This window comes from Dipodomys spectabilis, unplaced genomic scaffold (genome assembly GCF_019054845.1).
Source record: "Dipodomys spectabilis isolate Male_0828 unplaced genomic scaffold, ASM1905484v1 ptg000234l, whole genome shotgun sequence".
Classification (NCBI taxonomy): domain Eukaryota; kingdom Metazoa; phylum Chordata; class Mammalia; order Rodentia; family Heteromyidae; genus Dipodomys; species Dipodomys spectabilis.
Genome location: NW_024870911.1, coordinates 12,508,998 through 12,526,193, shown reverse-complemented (window position 1 = coordinate 12,526,193; position 17,196 = coordinate 12,508,998). Strand labels below are relative to the sequence as shown.

The 17,196-nt window shown below is 40.0% G+C and overlaps 1 protein-coding gene across 1 annotated transcript in view; it reads left to right on the top strand.

The window, feature by feature from the left end:
* Window positions 1–8,210: 8,210 nt before the first annotated feature.
* The window catches only part of Srgap1 (SLIT-ROBO Rho GTPase activating protein 1), a 128,539-nt gene continuing 119,553 nt past the window's right edge, over window positions 8,211–17,196 (top strand). Inside the window, exons 1-2 of the mRNA XM_042698752.1 lie at window positions 8,211–8,400; window positions 14,259–14,421. Of these exons, the coding sequence (XP_042554686.1) occupies window positions 8,258–8,400; window positions 14,259–14,421 (306 nt within the window). The 5' untranslated portion in view covers window positions 8,211–8,257. The remainder of the gene's footprint in view (window positions 8,401–14,258; window positions 14,422–17,196) is intronic.

The following is a 17,196-nucleotide window of genomic DNA, read 5'->3' as shown; positions in this document are numbered from 1 at the left end:
TTTTTGTGATTTATTGGAGCTAAGAGTCTCATGGATTTTCCTGCCTGCACTGGCCTTGAACTGTACCCCTCAAATCTCAGCCTCTTGAATAGCTAGGATTACAAGTGTGATGCACCAGTGCCAGGCAAGAAAGAAAGAAAGAAAAATGTAAGTTTATTTTCCATACATTATCTGAAAATAAAAACCAGCTCAAAAAATAAGATTTAGTTTCAAAAGCTTTGAAAAACCAGTGTCTCTACAGTGAAGTAATAGTGTGCTATTATAATTCCAAGTGAGGGTGTTAGAATGAAGACTTGGATAGAAAAATGAACCTAGCCTTTCTGTAAGTATCAGATTCTTTGTGAAATGCACTGATATTGAGGATTATCTGTACTAAGAGGACAGATTCTTGCCTTTCTTTAATCACAAAGAGGATTTTCCTCCCAACTCTCCAGATATACTAATTATCTCTGGAGTTCTACAATGCATCTGTGGCTTTGAATTTGGGTGGAAGCATCATAATTTCACATGCATCTAAATTGTTGATGATACCATAATCAAAAGTGAAAAAGGACCCAAGAGAAACATACTTAAACATACTTTTCCTGACACAGTGGCCAGAAAAGTCACTTTCATTCCAGCCACTCTAGTTTTGCTTTCCTAGATTCTAAATCTCTGGGCCAGGTTCTTTCCTTTTCCTTTTTCTTTTCCTTCCTTCCTTCCTTCCTTCCTTCCTTCCTTCCTTCCTTCCTTCCTTCCTTCCTTCCTTCCTTCCTTCCTCCCATCCTTCCTTCCTCTCTTTCTTCCTTCCTTTCTTCCTTCCTTTCTTTCCTTCTTTCTTTCTTTCTTTCTTTCTTTCTTTCTTTCTTTCTTTCTTTCTTTCTTTCTTTCTTTCTTTCTTTCTTTCTTTCTTTCTTTCTTTCTTTTCTCTGTCTCCCTCCTCCCTCCCTCTCTTCTTCCTTCCTTCTTGCCTTCCTTTTTGGTTGTGGGGCTTGAATGTGGCCTGGGTGCTGTCACTGAGCTTTTTCCCTCAAGGCTAGAACTCTTCCACTTTGAGCTATACAGCGCCACTAATGAGCTATATTTCTATTCCCCAAAGTTGCACAGACTTCATATTCCTGCCTCTTAGTGCAGAGTCATCCTGTAGTTGGCAATGATCTTTTCTTCTCTGAAAGACCTGTGTTCTGTGGAGTCTTTATAATCCAATTTAGAACTTATGTCTCCCATTCTTTTGTTCATGACACTTTCCTGATAATTGGCCTATATACTGGTTTAGGTGTGAAGTGTAACCTGAAAAGGCTCATGAGTTGAAGACTTGGTCCCCAGCTAGTAGTACACTCGAGTAGTGATGGCTCTAACTTCATCAATGGGTGGACCTATAGTTGAATGAGCTATTTCCTAATAGCTCATAAGGCCTAGCTGCAAAGACTAGGTCATTGGAGCATACCTTTGAAGGTTATATCTCTTCTCCTCTTTATGAGGCTGGCAACATCAGTGCACCATGTGCTTCCAGCCATGATGTTCTGCTTCAACACAAGCCCATAACAATGAGGTCAGGAGACTGGATTGAAACCTGTGAAACTCCATGCAAAATATGCCTGTCCCCTTTAGGTGGCTTTTCTCAAGCGCTTTGTCAGCGATGGAGAAGGTAACACAGTACTTTATGTGAAAGGGAAGTCTTTTGTTATTATCTCATCAAAGCCTTCCATTGCATTTGGAAGGGGACACAACAGCTATTAGTGACTATTTTGCAGTTGCAGAAATGTGAATTCTATAGGTATAGTTCTTTCAGTGTCACACCGCTCCTCACTAGTATTAGTGTGCTAATCCTTTGTATTCTGTACTAAATTCTTTAAAAAACCGTTCTCATAGGAACTCCATGTTCCAGATTTCACTGATGAGAACTTTACCTGCTCATTCTCTTATGATCTAGAGAAGCACTGGCCGATAAGACAGGCAATATTAGAGTTTCCAGTGGTTACATTTTGAAAAGTAAGAAGAAATTAGTGTCAGATGAAATTCACTGTATTTTGCACAATACAGTATATCCTATAATTTCAACACTAATTAATATCAAAATTATTGAGGCATTTTATACTTTTAAAAAATCACACTAAGGGGCTGGGAAGGTGGCTCAGCGGTAGAGTGCTTGCCTTGCATGCCAGAGGCCCTGGGTTTGATTCCTCAGCACCACATAAGCAAAAAGAAAAAAGCTGGAAGTGGTGCTGTGGCTCAAGTAGTAGAGTCCTAGCCTTGAGCTGAAGAGCTGAGGGACAGTGCTCAAACCCAGAGTTCAGGCCTCAAAACCAGACTCCTCCCCCCCCCCCCCAAATCACACTAATACTTTAGAATTTACTGTATATTTTATACACACCCCTCTCTGTTTATACTAGCCATATTTCAAGTAGTGAGTTTGATTGGTGGCTAGATGTTGGGTAGAGCAGTTCTTTAGATTTCTCTATAGTTTAAAATCAGTTCTACCCCTCCCTCCCATAACAAATTAAATGGAAAAACAGTAATCATTAGTTCCACACCAGAAGGCAGAAGCAAATGATTCATAAATAATTTAAAATAACAGGAGGCTAAGAAGAAAACATAGATCCTATTCATTTCCGTGAGAGTTGGGTTTTGTTGATTGGTGGCAGTTTATTTAGCCCAGTAATTCATCATTTAAATAAGGAACCATACACTGAAGAAGAAAACTATTTCATGAGATACAGGATGTTTGGTATTTTTCATTTATTGACTTTCTGAAATGTAAATGTGTATCTATATCTATATCTTCCTTGCTCTGAATTGTTCAGAGCAAAATTACCAAAAATTATCCCATGAAAAGATTTACTTTGGAATTTACTAAGAATGTTCTAGTGCTATAAAACCACAAATCAAAACATCCAGCTTGGACCAAATATTTTAGTAAGGAGTCCACGTAGTTTTATCATTGAGCTAGTTGTTTGGGGAAGCCATCAGTGACATCAAATCTCGCTCTTTATCATGCCACATGCGTCTTTTCTGACTTAGCTCAGGAGTACATCAGTCACGGCCCAGAGGTAGAACTCAGCAACTGAGATGTACCGGCAGCTGCCCAACGTGAGCCTGAAGTGCTCGCCCTTCTCCTGCAAGTCTGGCAGCAAAGTTCTGAGAAGTCAATCTCAGGATCATTTTCTTAGTGCTTGACCCTCTGCCAAAGATGGATGCTTCCTCCCTCTCCACACTCCTCATTGCTTTCATATTCCTCCCCACAGGCTCCAAAGGCCACTAGCTCTCATTATCTATTTGTGCTGCCAGGGCTCCTCACTGAGGGTAAGGCTCAAGGAAACACTCAGAATGTTTTTCTAATGACAGCCTGTTGGTATTACTAACAATATGGCCATCTGTCTCATAGCTGTACAGATGCCAAGTGCTGTGTTTATGTCATCAAATGGTGTCATCAGATTGACTGATTGATTTTTTGGTAGGCCTTCTCTTCTTTCCTTCTGTCTCTTCTTTCTTTCTTTCTTCCTTCCTTCCTTCCTTTCTTTTTTCCTTCCTTCCTCTGTTCCTTCCTTTTTTCCTTCCTTCCTTTCTTCCTTCCTCTCAGGCTCTACCACTTAAGCCAGGTCTGGTATTTAACTCCAATCTGGTATTTTACTGGTTAATTGGAGATGGAATCTCAGACTTTTCTGCTTGGGCTCACTTCAAACTGGGAACCTCCAGGTCCCAGCCTCTGAATAGCTAGGACATAGGCATCAACCACTGGCACCCAGCTTTTTTTGGTGGTTTTAATGCTTTGTGGGGGTTTTGTTACAGACTGAACCCTAGCACCTTACATAGTCTAGGCAAATGTTCTCCTACTTGAGTCACACACAAGTCACACACTTGAGTCAAGCCCTTTTGGGTTTTTGTTTTGTTTCTGAAATAGGGACTCAAGTTACCTTTGCCTGTACTGATTTTGAACTTGAGATCATCCTGCCTCCACTTCCCAAGTAGCTGGGATTATAAGTGTGTACCCCAGCCTTTTATCATCAAATGTAATTGTCACCATAGCATTGTGGGATGGAAATAATTCTTTTACATGAGGAAACTTTGTGAGGTTATATAACTTGTCCTATGCCATGTGACTCACAATAGGGACTCTGTGACTGCAACCTGAGTGCATCCTGCTGTTACTTAATTTGTGTGCAGAATATAAGAGAAGCATAAATCTTTCAGATTTCTAGTCAAGTAGAGAAATGGCCTTTGCTTATTCAGTTCATTCACCTACAAAAAATGAAAGCTGGCTTTTATGGATTTTTTTTTTTTCTGCTCTACATCTTTAACCTAAAGAGCTTATTTCACAAAATTTGCACCTGGTGTTTAGCTAACTAGCAGTTACCAGGTTGTATAAATATTCACATGATAAATGAGCATGTGAATAATCAGTGAGACCAGTCAGTCTCATTGGGTCCGGAATTGTTGTTGTTGTTGTTGTTCTTGTTGTTTTGTAGTACTACAGTTTGAGCTCAAGGCCTCTTACACTGGCTAGACAGTAATTCTACCACCTGAACCACTTCACAAGCTTTTTACTGTGTCAGTTATTTTTGAGATAGGATCTCACTTTTGTGTTGAGATTGTCCTGGATTTCAATCCTCCTATTTGTCTTTCTCTAGGTAGCTGAGATTACAGGCACCATGCCCAACCATTGGTTGAGTTAGTGTTTTATGAGCTTTTCATCTGAGCTAGTCTGAATCTAGCTAAGATTACTGATTGAAGCCACTATACCTGGCTAAATTGTTATTCTGTTGTTTAAGGAAAATCCCTTATCTCCTTTGAGAAAAAGGTACTAACACATCTTAAAGAATGTAAATGTTTTTGATGTAAGGGAAAAGTGACCAAGTGAGAAAATGAAAAACAACTGAGCTAATCTGTGATGCTTTAGAGCCTGTGTTATTTTCTAGGTAACCATGAGCATCACACCAGCTCATCACCTTTGTGCCCTAGTTCTAATCATTCAGTGTCATGGAGGAAAAAAATAAAACCAAGTCTGGATCAACCTTTCCATATATATATATATATATATATATATATATATATTACATATACATATCATATATATCATATACATATCCATATATCATATCTCAGTCTATAGTCTTGCATACATTTATTTTAAGAATTATCCATTTCTGCACAATTTTATTTGGTACACATTAGTCAGATTTTGTAGCTTAGATGAGCCATTTCAGTTTTTTCTATTTTTTCACAAATTAATTGCAGTCATTTGGAAGCACACTGTTCTTGTGTGCTATTCTTCTTTGATTATTGATGTTGATTCTTTCTGTTTGTTAGCCTCTGGTAGAACAGAAGTGAGGCTTTTCTTTTTTTTTTTTTTTTTAGAAAACAGTGAATTTTAGCCCCTATTAAAACAATCATTACAATTATTTAGTAAGTTCTGACCTAGATTTAAATAATGACTGCCTAGAGCCTGCTCAGAGATACTATTTTTCTGCCTAAAAGTTTGCTCTATTTTATGCAGTTACAAGGGAGTCCCATTGATAAGACCTGTCTAATATTCTATTAAATAGAGTTGTCTTATGCCATTCGAAACTGTAGCAATTAACATGCTGATGGTGCAGCCAGTAAGTAAATTCACAATCTGGTTGATAGATAAATTCTGAACAAAATAAAAAGGCTGGGGCAAGTTCTTTTATATAGGTCATTTTATGGAACTTATCAAAATATTCACTAACTTGACAAAAATAAAATAACTAGGCCTGAAACTGTGAGCTTATCATCATCACTATTATCAGCCATGAGAACAATTGAAATTTCTTGGAATTGTGGTATGACTGACTATCTTTTGGAAAAACATGTAATGGCTATTTTTAGGTATAATTTACAAACCCAATGGTTTTTAGAATATTTAGAGTGTTTTTCAACCATTGTCTTGAGCTTCTTCTGTGTGTGTGTGTGTACATGACCAATATGCCGGTTCCAGGGCTTGAATTCAGGGCCGGCCTCCTGCTCTTGCTTGGCTTTTACACTTAAGGCTGGCACTCTATAATTTGAGCCGTACCTCCACTTCTGGGCTTTACGATTGTTAGTTGGAGATAAGAGTCTCATGCACTTTCGTAGCCTGGCTGATTTTGAATCAGAGTCCTTAGATCTCAGCCTCTTGAGTAGCTAGACTTATAGGCATGAGTCATCAGTGCCTGGTCATCATCACTTTCAGATCATTTTCATCAGCCCCCAAAGAAATCCTGTGCCAACCTTCCTTCCTTCCTTCCTTCCTTCCTTCCTTCTTTTTTCTTCCAAGTCCCCTAACCCTAGGCAACACAAATCAACTTTCTGTCTCTATGAATTTCTCTTCTCTGGACATTCAAGTATATGGAATCAGATTACACCATCTTTTGAGATGGGTTCAATCACTATTATGTTTCAAAGGTTCACCCGCAGCGAAACCACCCTTCTTTATGGTTAAACAATGTTTCATTATATGCCTGAACCAACCACATTTGTATACCTGTTTGTTAACTGGTAAATATTGGGCTGTTTCTATTATGAAGAATCTGTGAGTTTTTGTATGAAAACACATTTTCATTTTTCCTAGATTCCATAGCTATAGAATAATTGGATCATCTGACAACTCCATGTTTATCCTTTTGAGGAACTGCCACTGTGTTTTCCAATGCGACTCCTCTTTTAATTTCTGCCAAGAGTAATATGGGGCTGTCCAAGCTCTCTACCTCCTCCCCAGCACCTATTTATTACCATTGCTATTGTAACTATCCTAGTGAGTGGGAAGTGCTATCTCTTTGAGCTATCCATTTGATCCTTCCAATGGCTAAGGATGTTGAGTACTTTGGTTCGAAGAAACAGCTACTGGGATCCTTGGTTCACTTTTTTTTTTTTTATTGTTTTGATTATTCAATTGCAAGAGTTCATCCTGTAATCCACATACACATTCCTTATCAGATAAATGATTTGCAAATGTTATCTCCCATTCTGTAGAGGTACTTTTACATTCTCTTGGTTACACTTGTATGTTTTGTGACCTACTTATTGTTCAGGGTGTTCTTACAGATTCTCCCAATCTGGGCACATTTCTTCCCTTCATTCCATACCCTCCTTTGCACTGATTACAGTGTATGAGTATTAGCAGATCCAGGTTTGTTGGCCACAGGGAGCTACGTCCGGCCAAGCATTTTATCTCCGAGCCTGAGACCCAGAATAATGCAGAATGAGAGTAAAATAATTTTTCAACAAAATGAAAATGAACCTTGAGTGTGGGGAGGAAAAATCCAGATCGATAATGTTCTAAAAGAATTAATAGGAAGGGCTTTAATAGACTGTCAAAGAATCTAAGGAACACACAATCCTTGGTAGGAAAATAAGTCTCCATGATTTTTCTAGACATTGAAATTGTTTAAACACACTTCTTCTCAGAACTCCTCCATTCTTAACTTAATATCCCAGCAGAAGCAAATAAAAAACACTTTAAAAGAAATCCCATGGACTTTTTTGTGTATCCCTTTGCTGAAATTTGAGACTCATACACGTGGCCATATTGATTTCCTATTTGGAGCTAACACAGCTTCAACACAATCACATAGAGAAAAGTAGTTGATAGCCTAAGATGACTGATTTATTCTTTGTTCATGCTGCAAGATGTGCTAAAAATTACTTCATCTCAATAGACTTCCTGGAATTCCTGAATGAGAAATACCTGCACCCTTGATTATTTTTTTCTTTATGAAACAAAAATAGCTCTTCATTTTTCAAGGAGTTTGGCAGTCATGCTGATTAGAGTACTGTATTAGACTAACACTTATTTTGAATGACTAAAAACCAGATGCTGTTCATGATAGTTCAAAGCTTATGCTAATGTGTCCACTCTGGTGTTCAACACATTTCAGTTAAGAGTACTAAGAGGATCCTTCAAGCCAGAGGTAGGGAATCCAGTAGGAAATGCTTCCTTGTCTCTGCCCAGGACCCTCTAGAAACAGCATTTCCTGTAACATAACCTTAGCCAAGGAGAGATCAATGTTCTCTTAGCCAGCATATAGGCCAGCCCAAAATGTTGGACACATAGAAGAGGAGTGGGAAGTATTTGTTTAGTCAGATGGAGAGCTGGACACACAGCACTGTCATGAAGGTCAAACACAAGAGTGAAATATGTATTGGGGTTCATTCCTTGTGTCTTGGACATACCACACATCTGGATGATGGTCATGAACTCATCACCTGTGTTCTCATTTTTTCCTTAGAAATTCGAGCTCAACTGGTAGAGCAGCAAAAATGCCTTGAACAACAGACGGAGATGAGAGTTCAGCTCCTCCAGGACCTGCAAGATTTCTTCCGGAAAAAAGCTGAAATTGAGACTGAATATTCTCGAAACCTGGAGAAGTTGGCAGAGAGATTCATGGCCAAAACCAGAAGCACTAAGGATCACCAGCAGTACAAGTAAGAGAAATGTCACTCAACCTCACCTGTCCAAAATGATAGCCAGCATTTTTACTAATGTCTGAGAAGCTCCTGGGTGGGAACTTTATCCCCATAAAGAAATATACTTCTCTTCCAAACTTACAGTATATGGGCATCAATTTATCATATTTTAAACTAATGATATTCTCTTGAGATTTTTCTGTTTTCAGTACAAGAATGTTTATATAGAAGTTCATCTATGAAGTATTTACTCTGTTAAATCCTTGATTTATTCTTTGTAATACTTGCACCTATTAGCAGAATAGAAGCATTGTGTTATAATTAGCAATTAGATTCAAAAAATTTCCTGACCATCTCCTTCACTCAGCATTTGACCACCCTGCCATTAATGAGCTGGGTCACACAGATCCGAACACATGCACAGTCCTATATCAAAGTCAGATAATAGGAAGAAACTTTATTCTATCTCCACTGAATAAGATCCAGCACCCCCATTGAGGGAAATTGCCTTGACACTGGGAAAGATGAGATAAACAAGGTTTCTATTATGATGTTCTTGTCTTTGGACATTCATCCCATATCTTTAAACAAAAGCAAGTCAGTAGCTAGTAGCTAGTGAATCTCATTTTCCAAAACACACATGTTTCATCGTAACAGTCATTTACAGAAATTTTGGCATGCCACATTTTGCTTTGTGCTTTTTGCTAAATCAGTAAATGACTAATCTTATTTCTAATGTATTAAAATTGTCAAAGGATTCTTTCAGGATTCTACATGCTGATAACAGTGGGAATCAGAACAATGTGTACAAAGTCAAGGCCAAGTGAACAGGCCTTATGCTGTGAAGAACATAATTAGGTAGAATCGAGGGCTCCTGAGTTATGAATGGCTTATTTGAATATAGAAAGATGCTATTTTTAGGCACAGTATTCCTCTAAACCTTGAAGCTATGTTTTTTACAAATGAGAAATTTATGGACTCAATAGAAATGACCACATGTCACATTTGCTAAACTAGCACTCTACCACTTAAGCCATGCCTCCAGCCCTGCTTTTTGCTGATTGACTTGGAACCTTTATCTTCCTGAGTAGCTAGAATTATGGATGTGAGCCATTGGCTCCTGGTCTTAAACTTTAATATTAATTTTACTTCATTTCTTTAAGAATTACATACAGATTACTCTGTTCATGAAATTTTGTTTTAAAATTCAAGTCCTGCAAATGAGAGAGAAGTAGGCAGTCAATCCATTCGTGTACACAAATCTTCTATCAGGGATGAGCACAGGATGCCAGCTAGGGACAGACATGGCTGAAGACCATTCTACAGTACTGATAGGGAAGGAAATGAAAGAAATGATACCTAGGCAGAGACCTGAGAGATTATTAGGCAGGGAAGAGAGCTGAAGAAAACGCTCTGGGCTAGGAAAGCTTCGTGAGTCAGGAGAGAAGAAGGAAAGGGATAGAGAGTCAGACCTGCAGAACAGGAAGTTGTCTGTGGGCTAAGCGGTGAGGCTGAGAGCTGTGGGGCTCCTGGCGTGAATTAGAGCAGATCATGGGTACTGTAACCCATCTTCCTGGGGAAGTTCTACCATTGCCCTGCAGACAGGACGTTTTATACAGAAGGATAACTTGCCTGCACATGATTTTAAGATGGTGACAAAGACCAGAGGTAGCATTGTGTACAGCTAAAGGAAGGGGGACAGGAAGGGCTCTCACCATGATGGCGAGCTACCCAGTCTGGAGCCAGAGTGGACAAACCTATCTGGGAGATACTTTAAAAGCAGCACAGACTTTCATTTCTGGAAATATAGGAGACAAAAGACTATGAAAAACAGCTGGGCATCTAGCTCCTAGAAGTGTTGGTTCAAATATAATAGACATCGCTGTCAATGTGCAATTAAACTCAGGAAAGTCAGGGTAATTTCCAAGGACCAATAGGGAAGAGGGAAGTGAAGCCCTACATGGCAGCATTACCCACACTGTGGACCCCACCTACATGGGCCCAGAAGGAGAAGTCAATGCAAAGTAAAGATGGGAATAGAGAGCTTCCCCACCACCCAGCCTTCTGTGTCTCCAGGAGAGTCCTACCCTGTGAGTTGGTAAAACAGAAAATCATCTGGCAGATGCTGAGAGCACTGACCTTTCCACACCACTCACTTCCCATGACCTTGGAGCCTACATGAAAAATAGGGAGCTTTTCAAAAGCAAATGCTTTTGAATGCTATTCTGGAAAAAAAGAATTCATTTTTCTCTTTTCTTCCCTTTCTTCTTCTTCTTTGGATGACTTTAACCCCTACTTTGAGACCAGTGTAGACATAAATCTCAATGAGATTCTTCCAGGATGACCAAATGTAAAAGGTACTTTCCAAGGCTGAGGAAAGCAAGAAGATCCAGGAGCAAGTATTCCATTCACACTTACGCACATGCTGCTCTGTGTGTGTGTGTGTCTGTGCATGTGCACGCACGTGTCCCTATGTGTAACAGTACTGGGGCTTGAATTCAGGGCCTTGTGCTCTTGCTTGGCTTTTTCACTCAAGGCTAGTGCTCTGCTAGTTGAGCCAGACCTCTATTTCTGGCTTTTTGGTGGTTAATTGGAGATAAAAGTCTCATGGACTTTATTGCTTGGGCTGGCTTCAAACCATGATCCTCAGGTCTCAGCCTCTGCCATAGTAACTCACTTTTGAAAAGCAATTGCAAATGAGAAGACAGTCCATTCACCTGGCAGTGTCTGAGTCTGCCTTAGTACTTGGCTGTGAACTACAAGAAGGAATGGACCATCATTTTAGATTTGACCTCGTAGTCATCAGGTGCCATTTTTTTCGTTTGTTTCTCCAGATTTGTGTAATGATTTTCTTCAAAAGATAAGGAGCTTGAAATGGTCTCAGACTAGGATAAGCATGTTTTCAAGTGTAGGAATAATAGTAAGTATATGAGAAGGATAAACCATACTTGGGAAAATCTCTAGGACTGGCTTTATTTAATAGCCAACCAGCCCTCATTTTGAATAATGGCTCTAATGTGTAGCTCTGGGCAGGTTACAGATCTTCCTGAGCTTTGGCTCCTTCATGTTAAATAAGGTCTTATGACTAAATGACATGACTAATGTGACAGAATCCTTGATGTGACCCACAGCTTGCTTAGAACAGGCACACAGTATTCCTTCTTCCTTTGCCAGACACATGTTGTCTCTTTAGCACAGTAATGGTCCCAGGCAATGAGGGTGGCCTCCAGGCTCTGCTCTTCTTCAGTTTGCAATGCTTATTCTGCCCAAGAGTCCTTTGCCTAAAGTTGCCACTGTGTGATAGAATTAGCAAGCCTTGAGCCTGGCACTGATGCCTCGTGACTGTAATTCTAGCTTCCCAGGAGGCTGAGATTAAGCTGGAGCAAAAGAAAAATTAAAAAAGGGAGTAAGCCTTGAATCAGCCTCCTTAGACACAAGAACCCACTGTGACCAGTTTCTGTTTTTACCTTGTTGTCTTAGCCACTGACAGAAAGGACACTGAGGGCCTCTGCTACAAGTAGTTGTATTAAGGGTTAAGTAGAATTAATGTCAAGTCTTTAGAGCAGTCCCTGGTCAAAAATAGCCAGTGTTACCTAGCACTTACTGAGCATTGCCCGACACATTATTATAAGCGTTGAAAATGTATATATGAACTCAAAGCATTCCTTATAATAATGCATACTATTATTTTACTCATTGTACAGAGTATCCAGGGTGTTGAGAGCTTAGAACCACTTTTCTAAGACCACATTCCTATTAAGTGGTAGATCAGCATGCACCATCTTGATCAGAGGACTACTTCTCACTCAGCAAGCAATGGCTGCTATTTTTGCTTTGTTGTTAGTATTTATTATGATTACTGCTACTCCTAGTAACAAAGCAGTAATATATATGTTCATTCAGTCAATGAAATCACATTTATTTAATGCTTATAATGGAACAGGCACTGGGGATACAAAGAAGTATGAAATATTCTCAGGGAATTTATAAACTATTTCATGATAAAAAGATACACATAAATGTAGCTATAAAGAAGCTGGCTTCAGGGTTGCTTACCTGAGGGGTTGGTGGATACAGAATGTCAATAGAAAGGCTCCGGTTACCAGCCATAAAACCACTGCTTCTTAATTATGGTTTTAAGAAACAGAAGGGTCATATGTACCTAGCTGTTGAGCTATTGTGGTCCTCTGCTAAGAGTATCATAGACATAGTCTAGTTAATAAATAGGGGAAAACATTTAGCTTATGTTTCTTTGGGTCTGGCTTGGTTTGCTTAATATAATTTTTTCCAAGTCTTTCCATTTCCTTAAGAATGGGGCAATGTCATTCTTTCTGATGGAAGCATAGAATTCCATTGTGTATATAAACCACATTTTCTTGATCCATTTATCTACCGAGGGGCATCTGGGTTGGTTCTATATCTTAGCTATGGTAAATAATGCTGCAATGAACATCAAAATGAACTCCAAGAAATGGAAACAGTAGGTTTTTACAATGTACCGTTCACAGTTATTTCTTCTTTTCTTGTGTTTTTCCTTTAGTTTATGCCCTGTTGTCACTGTTTTTTATTTCTGCACCCTTTGTTTATATGTAAGTTGATAGGCTTTGTGGAAGGGAAGGGGAATCACAGAAATGGTAGGACAGCGATACAAGACACTACGTTGGAAATGAACTTTACAACTTTGCAGAGAGGGCATGGGGGGTGTAGGAAGTGGGAGACAATGAGGGAGGGGGGTGACACTGTACTCATTACCTTACTTACATAACTGTAAACCTTCTGTACGTCACCTTTACAATAGGTAAAGGAGGCAGTCTGTGCCCTGGGAAGAGTGGAGGGCTGCTCTTGAAGGTCCAAGACAGGCTCTCACCATGTGGTCCAGATTAAGCTTACACTTCTGATTGCAGTCTAACTCCCATCCAGGCTACTGTGAAATATTAAATCTAGACTCTGAGAGGTTTAATGATAGAAAACCCTGACTTAATCATTTTTCCTCAATATTCAGGGTCATAAATGGTCATGAATGACAGACTAACACATGTAATAAACATGGTGCTTATGTTCTTTCATTAGAAAGCTCCCGACAATTTTTGCCATTTTTCTGTTCCTTTTTAACGTAAAAGAAAAAAAAAATAGTGCACTTGATTTTTTTAAACAGTGACATTTTAATTGTTCACTGTTTTAGAATTTTTCTACAAGATTTTTTTTTAAACTGTCTTGTTCTGGGGCTCATAGTCATGTTGAAGGTTAATAGCTAGAATCAAAGCAGGAACAGTTCGAAATCTGAAAATAGTCTAATGGGTTTGAACAGGGCATGTGACAGGTCAGAGCCAGTAAAGTTCTTTGGTTCTGGTCATGAGTCTCATGACCAGAAACACATTTTGGAAGCTGGAGGTTCTATGATAGGGGATTCATAAATAAACCTCGAATTTGTGATCTATGCAAAGCAGAAGTAGCCAGATTTCTTTCCCAGGGGCAGGCTGAGCATTCACAGCAGACTTTGTGCTGTGATAAACCACAGTCTGCCTACAGGACAGTCGTCTATAGATTCTTCTGTAAACATCAACTGCTTCCGCGATGGTGTGTGTGGGAGTTGTGAAGCTGAGGGCTGCCTAGTGCTGTATATGGTAGAGTCCTGAGTTCCTTGTTAGGAATGAGAGTTTTCACAGATGGTCTTGGTCTGAGTTTTCCTTGCAAGCTTGGCAAGATTCTGGCTCTATGCTATAAACAGGCAGGAAGGCCAAACTGTGGGCTGTCAAAAGACCTAGTCTACATAAGACATGCTTGGAGAGAAAGGGAAAGCACCCATCCCACAGGTGCTTTGAGTGGTTGGGACAGCTTTGACATTGCCGGTAACCCTGTCCTTCTTCACCTCTCAGGAAAGACCAGAACCTGCTGTCTCCTGTGAACTGCTGGTATCTGTTGCTGAACCAAGTGAGGAGAGAAAGCAAAGACCATGCCACACTGAGTGACATCTATCTGAACAACGTCATTATGCGCTTTATGCAGATAAGTGAGGATTCCACCAGGATGTTTAAAAAGGTACCCTCTGAAATCCTGCCATCCTTCTGGAGGGATCACTTCCTCATCACTGTTTGGCCTGTAACCAGTGTCTAAATATAAGGGGGAAAATCTAAGGGAGCCAATATTTTAAAGACCACAGAACAAAAAGTTAAACCAACCAAGGGCTAATGGCTCTCACCTGTAATCCTAGCTATTCAGAAGGTTAAGATCTGGGAGCAGACAAAGCCAAGAGAATCTTATCTCTAAGTAACCAAAATTAGCAAAAAGCTGAAAATGGAGGTGTAGCAAACCACCAGCTTTGAAAGAAAAAGCCAAGAAAGTGAGAGTGCCCCACTACTGGCGCGCACACACACACACACACACACACACACTCACACACAAGTTTTAAGCATGGGTAAATGAGCATATATATGTATATATATATACATATATATGTATATATATATATATTGCACATATATATTGCATATACAGCAGGAAGATAGCATATATGTGCTACATATACTTCTCTCTGGTCAGTCAGGTGCTGCACTTGGGGCTTGAGCAATGTGTATCTGCAGATTGCATACCTATCCTTAGCAATGGATGGTCACAGGAAAAGTCAGGGAAGAGAAGAGCCTGAGATTCTAACCTTTGGGCTCACAGATGGGCAGACTTGTGAAGGACAAGGCTGCCCATGTGGGCTGCTCAGAGGAACATGTTACCACAAGTTTTTCTCTCCCCTGCCAGAGCAGCAAGATGTGAACAATATTCCACAGAGCCCAGAATATCCAGTGCAGACACACCACACACCACAGAGCTTCCTCTTTCCCAGGCCTAAGACACATACACACACACACACGCACACGCACACGCACACACGCACGCACACACACACACACACACACACACGCATACATGCAAGCACTGGGCTTTAAAGGCTTTTTGTCATCATTCCTAGCCTCACCAACTCTTAGCAATTTTTTGTTGTTGTTGTTTGGACATCTTTTTGCTGAGAACAATAACAAAATCAGACCATTTCCTGTGCAGAGAAGGCAGCTCCATGCCCTGTAAGACTGGCCTTCCTCCCAATTCGTAGGCCCATGAGATATAATAACTTTGTTTTCTGTTGATAATTTTTAGTGCTTCCATTTATACCTGCTCCCTTCCTTTGGAAGAAAAAGCCAAGTAAGTAGTTATTAGTTTCAAAGAGGAGAGGGTAGAGAGCCACTGTGCAGATTAATGATATATTTATGTTTCAAAGAGTCCCCGTAAAACAAAGACACAGTGTTAAGCAGGCCAGCTGGAAAACTTCGCAGCCATGGTTTCGTGTATCCACATTAGATATGATTTCTGACCTGAAGAAAGAATTTAGCCAATGTTTAAGTCATCTTGTACTCCATAAAGCGACCAAAACCAAAAAAAAAAATAGTGCTTCAAACAAATGAGAATTTTTTTTATAGGAACTAAGGAGTATATTAATGAAGAAGAGAATCAGCAGAGAAATATTGTAGATAGAAGAACTTTACAAAGAATTTAAGCTGTGAAAGCAAACCAATTTTCTTGTTTGGTTAAGGCAGCGTCGGTGAGCATCTCCTGAGAGCAAGAAGGTGATGAGGTGTGGTTGTCAGAAAGGCTAGACATGAAGAAGAACTGGCTCTGTGTTCAAGGTTGCATATCATTGAAGTTTGGATGGTGCTAAAAGATACATCTCAGCCCTGGGGGTCTTGGCCACTGTTCAGCCCCTGCAGGGGACCAGCACCTCAAGAGAGTTCATGTTTTTATCCATTTCCTAAAACATCTGGACTGGCAAAGCAGAGTTTAAAGACATGTCTCTGCCTGCAAGGAGCTCATTATAATAATTAAGGATCACCAGATTCAAGAGATACTAAGGCTGCTGTGGGAGCCTGGAAGCTGGCACCTTACTCTTACCAGGGGAGCCCGGAGTACTCACAAGAGGGAACACTGGAAGTGAGTTTTTTTGTGGGGGGAGCAGGAGCCTTTCAGGCAACTATGAATGACAGGAGCTCCTCTGGGAAACTCAAAAGCTGTGTACAAGGAAAAGGAAAGTTCGACGTCACCAGACTAGGGTTGTGATAGGATCTGAGGTTAGAAAAGATAGTTAGATTGTTCAGTCTAATCATTGCTCTGATGAAAGGATTTCTGTTTGTTTGGTTCCTTGGTTGGGTTTTATTTTTTGGCAGTACTGCGGTTTGAACTCCAGTCCTTAAACCTGCTAGACAAACACTCTTTCACGTGAACCACTCCCCTAGACTTCCCCCTCGCCCCCTTTTTCCTTTGGCTACTTTTCAGACAGGGTTTTGTGCTTTTTTCTTGGGCCAGCCTCAGCCAGAAATCCTCCTATCTATATCTACCAGGAAGCTAGAATTGCAGGTATGCACTAGTATTCCTACCTTGTTCTTTTGAGATAAGGTCTCACTAAGTGTATTTGTCCCAGGCTGGCCACACTTCAAGGTCCCTCCTATCCCTACCTTACAAGTAACTGGGGATTACAGGCACAAGCCATTGCATCAGCCCAGGATTTTTTATTTTGTTAAAGTCCGCTGAGGACTGGACTCTCAGTCCACTGAGAGTTAAACAGGTTTGGACTTGAATCCCTGCTCTTCTGTTTCTTTATTTTGTGACCTTGGGAGATAGTTCTAGAGGTACAAGAGAATGTTCTCTATCCTACCGGGGAGGAAAGGAGCTAAGATTAGAAAAATGAAGAGAGAAAAAATAAAATCGAAAAATGAAGAGAGGAAGCAAGGACAATGCAGTCATAATAATATTCAATGCATAGCCTATGAAATTAAG